The sequence below is a fragment of the Notolepis coatsorum genome, assembly GCF_963971535.1.
Source record: "Notolepis coatsorum genome assembly, chromosome: 13".
NCBI lineage: Eukaryota > Metazoa > Chordata > Actinopteri > Aulopiformes > Paralepididae > Notolepis > Notolepis coatsorum.
The window spans coordinates 100,605,403-100,615,161 of NC_140177.1; the positions used below are offsets into that span (position 1 = coordinate 100,605,403).

At 42.8% G+C, this 9,759-nt stretch overlaps 1 protein-coding gene across 1 annotated transcript in view; it reads left to right on the forward strand.

Annotated features, from left to right (window-relative positions):
• The window catches only part of rnf31 (ring finger protein 31), a gene marked incomplete at its 3' end in the record, with an annotated part of 161,857 nt that overhangs the window by 86,362 nt on the left and 65,736 nt on the right, over positions 1-9,759 (forward strand). The window contains exons 20-22 of the mRNA XM_084327753.1: positions 4,015-4,125; positions 6,704-6,752; positions 7,644-7,740. Of these exons, the coding sequence (XP_084183879.1) occupies positions 4,015-4,125; positions 6,704-6,752; positions 7,644-7,740 (257 nt within the window). The remainder of the gene's footprint in view (positions 1-4,014; positions 4,126-6,703; positions 6,753-7,643; positions 7,741-9,759) is intronic.

Below are 9,759 nucleotides of genomic sequence, written 5' to 3' on the forward strand. Positions count from 1 at the left end.
ATTAGAGCCTTTAGCACAATATATAAGACAATCCCAATCCATAGAACCTATCGTAATCAAGGGCACACAACAAAAAATTTGTTTATATGCGGACGATGTAATATTGTTCATGAAAACACCACATTGCCTCATCTGCTCAAGTTGATTGAGGACTTTGGTGATTTATCGGGATTTAAGATAAATTGGCCGAAGTCGGCTTTCCTTCCACTTAACACCCCTGCAAAAAAAGATACAACCCTCCCAGGACAGATACCGATGGTAAAACATTTCAGATGCTTGGGAGTGGAAATATTCCCTACCATAAGACAAACGGTGAAGCACAACTACACAAAAATCCAAAACAAAATCAAAGACGACCTTGATAGATGGGCAAAACTTAAAAACACAGTACAAGCACGGATATCAATAGTTAAGATGGATGTACTACCTAAAATCAACTTCTTCTGTTCAATGCTACCGTTACCCCCTCCAGAGGGTTACTGGAAAAGATTACACTCCTCCACATACAAATTTATTTGGAATAACAAACCACCACGTATAAAAAGATCCACCGCACAGAGAAATAAAGCAGATGGTGGCATGGCATTTCCAGATTTTTTCCTATATTTTAAGGCGTACTCATTAAGTCCATTGACAACATGGTTTGACTCCCAAGCATTAGCATCTTGGAGAAAAATAGAAGGAAACATAGTAGCCCCACATAGACTGAAGGACATAGCATACACTAAACTACCAATCAAGCACTGTGAACGAAAATTTGGCCCCATAATTACTCATGCGATCCGGATATGGCGTGAATCACAAAAAAAAAATCCTAACCCACAAGAATGGCACAATCATACTCCCTTATTCAATAACAATGCTCTCTTAATTGGAAAACGACCTATAAGATTCCCTATATGGGAAGAGCAAGGCATACACTCATTAGGGGATGTTTTTAACAAACAGGGTTTTTGTAGTGATAAAGAAATACGCAAAAAATTTAATCTCACCAAGTCCACATGGCTTTTTCACAAACAGTTAGAGCTATGTTTGAAGTCTCACGGTGTTCCATTAGACAGACCAATTGAACACCACAGATACCACAAATTCTTCTACTCAAGAGACATCGAGAGGTTTTGTTTCAGAATTTTATCATCAATTACTAACGTCCTCATATGAAACCCTCCAACTTGACTCTGTCTGGAGGAGGGATATACCAGACCTGGAAAATGACTTTGATTGGCAAGGAGCCTGGGCAAATGTCCGACTTACATCAAGGAACCCGGATCATCAACAAATCAATCTTAACTATATTCACAGGACATACTTGACTCCTATAAGACTGTGCCGAATGGGGCTCAAACAAGATTCCAAATGCACCCAATGTACAAATGGGGACGAAGGGACATTTATGCACATGTATTGGGACTGCTCACCAGTTAAGGCATTCTGGAAAGATGTGACCCAACAAATATCAAAACTCGTATCTTGGAATATACCTGTACACCCCTCGGTATTGCTGTTGAATGATGTTTTTGAGTTTGCAGTGAATCCACAGCTAAAGAGATTGGTTTTATCGGGTATCACAGTAGCCAAAAAGCTGATCGCATCACGCTGGTTTCAACCGGAAAAAATGTGCCGTAAAGTTTGGTTTCTTACATATCTCGATGTAATTTACCATGAAATATCTACAGCAAGAATTCTGGGTCTCAATGAATCCAAAATGTCAATGTGGTTAGAAGTGGTGGAGAGAATAAAAGCTAGCTTATAATGGTAGTGTCTGGTTAGGTGCGAGGGATAGTGGAGGTACTTCTCAAGGTGGGGTCCGGGAGGGGGGGGTTCGAGCTGAGCATATGTGTGTAGTTTTTTTTTTTAGATAACAGGTATTATGGGTATATCTTATATAAAACAACTAACTAAAAGGTGATCTCATTGGATGTGCCCTGACAATTAATGCTTGTATATCTTATCGTGTGTTGTCATGTTTGTTTATATGTTTGTTTAAAAAATAATAAAAAAATAAAATACAAAAAGATTCTTAGACAACTCACACGGAAGGAAAACATGTGGGAATGGGCAGATGTCCAAGAGGAAGCGTTTCAAAGGCTGAAAGACAAGATAGCCAAAGCACCAGTCCTACAGTATTACAACAGAGAAGAGGAGTTGACGCTACAATGTGATGCGTCCGACACAGGACTGGGGGCCGCCCTGACACAGAAAGGTAAGCCTGTAGCATTTAGTAGTAGGGCGCTCACGCCAACTGAAAAGGGCTATGCCCAAATAGAGAGAGTGTTTAGCCATAGTGTTTGGTATGGAAAAGTTGCAGTGAGAGGGAGACACTACACCCACATGACATGGCCAACAGACCCTGGGCCAAGGTAGGGACAGACCTTTTCTCGTTCCACAACAAAGACTACCTGATCACTGTAGACTACTTCTCTAACTTTTGGGAGGTTGACTATCTGTCTGACACTAAGAGCAACACAGTAATCAGAAAACTCAAGGCCCACTTTGCCAGGCAAGGGATACCTGATGTCGTTATGTCTGATAACGGGCCACAGTATGCATCACAAGAGTTTCAACACTTCAGTCAGAAGTGGGGTTTTGAACACAGGACATCTTCGCCGGGATACCCACAGAGTAACGGGAAGGCGGAGTCGGCGGTAAAGACAGCCAAGGGCCTGATGCTGAAGGCTGCAGCGGCGAGAGAGGATCCGTACCTGGCTATGTTGGACCATCGTAACACGCCGAGCCAGGGCCTCAACACAAGTCCAGCACAGAGACTCCTAAGCAGGAGGACCAGAACCCTGCTTCCTACAAAAGACACTCTGCTGGAGCCAGAGGTAACGGACAATGACCAGGGACTGAAACGCAACAGACAGAGACAGGAAAAATACTACAATCGCACAGCAAAGGACATGGACACTCTGAAAAGAGGAGACAGTGTGAGAGTACAGCCTGGTGACACACACAGGACTTGGAGAGTGGCAAAGGTGATCCAACCAGTGAGCCACAGATTATATGAGGTGGAGTTAGAGTCGGGAGGTGTTCTGAGAAGAAATCGTCGCCACCTCAGACACGATCACACCACTATAGACACACCAGGTACAATCACACCTGCCTCACCAGTGACTGAGAAGGCCGGCCCGCCAGTCAACCCGGTAGGGAGCCAAGGTACGGTCACTACCAGGTCTGGTCGACAGGTTGTCAGGCCTCAATACCTGAAGGACTATACTTCGTGATTAGAGAATGGACTGGAGAGAGAGAAAAAAAAAGAAAAAGAAATAGTGAAATGGGTTATGTGTGCACAATCATGTTTTGAGCGGTTGAGTGTGGAGGGGTACTAATGAGTCATTTACACAGTGTTGTTGTTTGGATCTGGTGTAAGTAAGTAGAACACAGGTTAAGTAGCTGTAAGTTAAATATCGAGATTGTGTATATATCTGTACTTGGAAAAAGAAAAAGAAAGATGTAACAATAGGATTGTTCTATTTAAGTGCTGTTGCACGTAGGACTCTTTTAGAGGTGACACTGAGGGTTCACTTAGGGTGGAACCAAGCTTATGTTGTAACCATAACAACTGTGAATAAAGTACAAGTAAGCAAGTCTGCTTTAACCCTTCATTGTGTACAGTCGGGACACAGACGGAACACATTGAAACAATTAACACCGCTCTCTCCTCCTCACCTCCCTTTTCCACTCTTCTCTATTCCTCTCCCTTCCCCTTCCACTCCTCCTCTCCTCTCCCCTGCCCCATTTCTCTTCTCTCCACTTCTCTCACCCCCCCTCCCCACCACCTGTCCCTTTTCCACTCCTCTCCTCCTTGCCTCTTCTCTCCTCTCCTCCTTGCCTCCTCTCTTCTCTTCTCTCTCCTCCTTGCCTCTTGTCTTCTCTCTCTTCTCCTTCTTGCCTCTTCTCTCTCCTCTCCTCCTTGTCTCTTCTCCTCTCTTTTCTTCTCCCCTCCTGTCTGCTCCCATCTCTTCTCTCCTCCCTCCTCTCCTCCTCTCCTCCTCTCCGCTCTCTGTGCACTAGACCTGTGCTGTGGATCAGTGTAGTGTGACCGGGCTTCATGCTCATCACCCTAGAGACTGTCTGTTCTATCTGAGAGACTGGGAGCCAGGAAGACTGCAGGCCCTGCTGCAGGTACACACACACACACACACACACACACACACACACACACACACACACACACACACACACACACACACACACACACACACACACACACACACACACACACACACACACACACACACACACACACACACACACACACACACACACACATGCATGACATATACTGTACATGTTTTGCCACCTGCATGGGGACACACACAAACGCATGGTATACTCACACATACTTACATGCTGGCACATACACACTGCCCTATTCTCAGTTACATGGTGTTGGTGTAGTGCTTGTATTTATTTTCGGACATCATGATGCCTCTTGAGGCATGACTGTAAATGTAAAACCACATTTTTTATCATACAAATATTTTCATATTTATTATTACTATGATTATTTAATTCCAAGGATGTCTGTAGAGTCGACATGAACGCAATCACCATGATTCCTCCCAAATAAAGCCCTTTTTGGGAAATTCGCTTATTTGCCATCTACCGTGGAGTTAGACAAGTAGATGCATACCCTTTTCTTCTCTGTGCATGCATTAGGCTTAGGGAACAGCCACACCTTAGCCTAGCTTAGCATCATTCACTGGAAGTAGGTGTGCCAGTGTAGCCTAGTTCCCAACAGTCACGAAATACACTCCAAATACAACTCCAAAACTTTCCTGTAAACCGGTTGTGACCATGTGTATTTACCACGTGGGGGGGGGGGGGAATTACATTTTCGTTTTCTAAGCAGATATATACTCGGAACTATTTTTTGTTGCTTTTTGAAAAACTGGGCTTTTGAGGTGATTAAATCACTGCACCCAGGCAGCAGTGGTTCGGCAAAAAAAAAGTCTGAGTATATATCTGCTTAGAAAACGAAAATATAATTCCCCCCCCCCCCCCCCCACGTGGTAAATACGAAAAAACGAAAATGTCTAATTATTATATATATTTTTTTATTTATCTACGTGGTAAATACACAGATCACAACTTGTTTACAGGAAAGTTTTGGAGTTGTATTTGGAGTGTATTTTGTGACTGTTGGGAACTAGGCTACACTGGCACACCTACTTCCAGTGAATGACGCTAAGCTAGGCTAACGGTGTGGCTGTTCCCTAAGTCTAATGCATGCACAGAGAAGAAAGGGGTATGTATCTGCTTGTCTAACTCCAGGGTACATGGCAAATAAACCGTTCGAAAATAGATCGTTTGATCTTTTTCCTTTGATCCCCGCTCTACAGACTTGCCCGGAGCACTCTGAATCACATTGGCACAGCCACATACGCTGGAACTGCAATGCCGATTGAATCTCACCAGATGGCAGTATCGTCTACCATTTGAACTCGGATAGTCTAGTTCAGACAGTGTCTGTCCTTATCCCTTTCTGTCCTGACTCGCTCTGTGGGGGAGGAGCTCTTCCAAAGCAATTGAAAGCAGATCTGCTCGCCTCAGAACCTATAGTGTCCAGTAGACACGTGTAATTATAATTACATATAAACTTGTAATCGCGATCGCCGATGGGATCATTGGAATTCTTCTATTTGGATTACCTTCTGGCTAAGGTAAGGACCCCCTATGTCTATTTTACCGAACGTGAAACATGTTTATGTAACAATCACAGTGGCTTACTGTACCGGTCATAGACGAGGCTTTTTCTAACGATCGGATTTTCGGGGTAAGACTACCCCCCGAAATGAGCCATACCATTTTCCCCATAGCTATAATATAGAATATACAAATAGCGGCGCAAAGATCATGAATTATCGCGAAAACAGTCACGAAAAGCTGTTTGGTTAATTTACCCTTAGAATGCCAGCCTTTCTAGTCGTTTCCATGGTCGTTGCACTATGTTTTCGAAGCTGTGTGTGTGTTCTGTATTATAGCTGTAGAGACATGGTGTGGCCCATTTCGACAAACATTACTTGTAGTCCAGCATGGGAATAATAGTTTGTTTCCACACGCTGTAGTTTGTAGTTTATTACACGCTAAACATTGCACATTTCCAAGATAATAGTATTTTTTCATAGATCGCAAGATAAAACGCATTATGTGCAATAAGCCCAAACCGCTACCTTACCTTAGCCAGAAGGTATTCCAAAAGAATAATTCCAAGTGATCGCATCGCCATCGCGATTACCAGTGTATATGTCTATACACGTTTCGATGGTCAAATACGCTTATGCAACGGAATTCCGAGGCGAGGACTGTGAATTTCTGTCCCAGGAGAAGGAGGGGCTACTAACTGAAGAATGAAAGTGAAGCTTTATCAGCCCAGAGCCCCATGCAGTTCAAACACGGATGATACTGCCACCTGGTGATAGTCTATCAGAATGCAGTTCCAATGTGTCGGGACGTGCCTAAATGATGCAGATCGCTCTGGGCAACTGTGTAGAGCGGGGATCAAAGTAAAAAGATCAACCGATCCAAAAACGACTTTTTACGTTTATGGCACTCAGCGGTCGGCGGCCAAACACGTAAAAAGCCAGTTTTTAGCACAGACTGTGTTAAGTAGAGCTACGTCAAAATGTGTTCTTAACTTTTGTCTTAAGTCCGTTGGTGAATGAGACACAGTATGTTTATGTTTTCTGTGTTTGTACAGAGTAATGGAGTGGTGTTCAACACTGACGCTCCCCCAGGAACACACACCGGTAGGAGACGCACACACACACACACACACACACACTCACACTCACACTCACACTCACGCACACGCACACGCACACGCACACGCACACGCACACACACAGATGTAGGATGACAGACGTGGATGCTCAATTTCCCCAAGGAGATTAATAAAGGAACACTTGACTTGACTTTTTCATCATGGTTCGCAAGAGTGTGATTATTATACAGTGTAATATTCATATTGTGCAACACATGTGACGTGCTCTCACAGAATCAGTCGGAAGTCGCAATGGCTCATTTACATAGGAATGCTGTTTTCTGTCAAACAATGGATTTTTTTAACTTTTGGGCTTTTAACATATTCTAATAAAACAACACCTTGGCTTTCATAATATGTACAGTATATATTATTTCTCATTTAGACTGGGAAATATCATTTTGAAGCGTAGAAATTAGAGATGGTTCTGAAATGTATTTGTTTACAGGCGATTAACGACGCTATAAAATCCTGCGACGCCATTTAAAAAATAATTATAATTTTTTTTAATCTGGATTATCTATCACAAAACTGAACGTTATTGGCATATATTGGAGCGCAGTTATTGTATCTACCTTCTGTGAAAGTTTAACAACAATCCAAGTTGAAAAACCGATCCAAAATGGCGGAGCAATGTCCATAATTAACTTTATTATTTACGGATTTCATTCACGGCTCTTGTGATAATAAATCCAGATTGTATACATCTCAAAATGTGTTTTCGGGTCAACGTGACTGATTTTGTAAGAGCAAGCCACATTTTATATATTCATTCCATCTCTCTTTTTTCCCTATCTCTCTGTCTTTACCTCTCTGTCTTTATATCGCTCTCTCTTTCTCTCTCTCTCTATCTCTCTCTCCCTCTCTCTCTCTCTAGGTCTGTGTGGAGTGATAGAACAGAAGGATGAGGGGGGGCAGCAGTCAGATGCAGCCTGTGGAGCTCACACACAACCTGGACATGCTGGACTCTGCGAGTATGCTTCACATTCATCCAGTTGTTCGTTCATTCATCCATTAATTTGTTAATTCATTCATTCATGAAGCGAACTGACAAAACGAATTGATTGATTTGTTCATTACTTCATGCATGCGATATTTTATTCATATGCACATTCATTAATGTATTCACTCACTCAATCTTTTGACTTTCACTCAGTCATTCAATCATTCATTGTTCCAAATCCATTCTGTGGTTTGTTTAATAATACTGTTTATTCCATTATTTTCCTGTTTATTATTCACAGTTACTGCCATCTTTGCATTTTTTTTCACAATCATAACTTTTTCCTAATTTTCTTTTCATCTATTCAGATACTTTTCCATTTTTAGATTTTAGTTTTTTACAGTATTTTCTTTTTTTAAAGTTTTTAGTTTTTCAAAAATATTTGTACCTTAACTCATTCAGCGCCAGACCCGATGATAGTCGGGTTATCTCGCCAGCGGTTGAGCGCCATAACTGAGTATAGTCGGGTTTTCATCGTTCTTTCTTTTATTCGATTTTTTTATTCTATGCAATGTCACGGACCTCGATGTTACCAGAGAAAATCATCCTGAGATCCCAAAAGTGCAATACCAGCCGCATCCTGCTAGGTGGCAGTATCGCCCACCCTTTGAAACCTTGTATCTTATGGCGGCCGGGTAGCGCAGCGGACTAAGCGTCTGTCTACCACCGCAGAGACACTGGTATCGAATCCGGCTGTCAGCGGTACCTCCGGCTTGGTCGGTCGTCATACTAACACAATTGGCAGTGTTAGAGGGTGGGAAGCCGGTGGGTGGTAATCTGGTCGTTGTAAACAGTGACTCCTACAGGTCGGTCAGGGCGCCTGCACAGCAAGGGAAGGAACTGGTGAAGGTAGTGTGATCCTCCCATGCGTTACACTTCACCAATGACAGTCCGCGCTGTCAGGTTAAAAGAGGCTGCTGGCTGTCTCCTATGTATCGGAGGAAGCATGTGATAGACTTCAGGGCTCCCTAGACCGGCAAGTAGGGGGCAAATGCGCGCAACGACCAGGAAGGGGAGGGGGGAATTGGCATAACGACTAAATTGGGATGGGAGGAAAATACAGAAAAATAGAAGGAGAAAAAGTGGACAAAAAAAAAGAAACCTTGTATCTTGGCCAAATGTCTGCGGTCTCACTTTTCCTTGTCGGCCGAGTGGAGCAGTTCTCCCAGTTCCATTGAAGCGCGTCAAATATCCCCGATCCATATGTGGTGGGTTATGCCGTGGACCAAATGGACATCGGATGTGCCAGATGGCGATCAAACAATTGGAATATTATTTTTGGAATACTCCCGATCACAGGTAAGGACTATCTGACGTCTATTTTAGCTTGATCCTGCAATGCTTTTATACCGATCGGGCTGATAAGCGTTTTTAGTGTTCAATACGAATGCTGTTACTGACAATCAAATAATCAGAAACAACCCCCCCCCCCCCCCCTTTCATGCATTCATGATGAAACATAATACCTATGACATAGATGTGATTTGGGAATAGTAGCGTGTACAGGCAAGAAACGGCAACGTCTATAGTAGAATTGACGTATAAGGCTAGAACTCAGCATTTTCGGGAATTACCCCAGACCGCTCTAAATCCATACTTATATACACCACGGTATAACACGGGAACGTATGGATGGAAAAATGTATTCTTTTTCACATATTGAACGATAGATAGGTGAGGTGATGTCAAATGGGCCATAGTATTGTATCCATAGCTATAATATAGAATATAGTTATAGCTCTACAAACAAGGTGACGCACTCCTATCTTTTAAAGCGTGGCCTTGCTATGGCGGGCTCCATCTAATAGCTGGCGCTGAATGAGTTAATGGATAGTTTTTTCATATTTGGTATCCATACATACATCCATACATTCACCCACCCCAGTTTTTCACAATCATAATTTTTCCTTGCCTCACTTCTCTCTCTTTTTTATTTGCTTTCTGATCTATCATAAACATACTGTAACCATGGTAACACCTGTATCCAGGA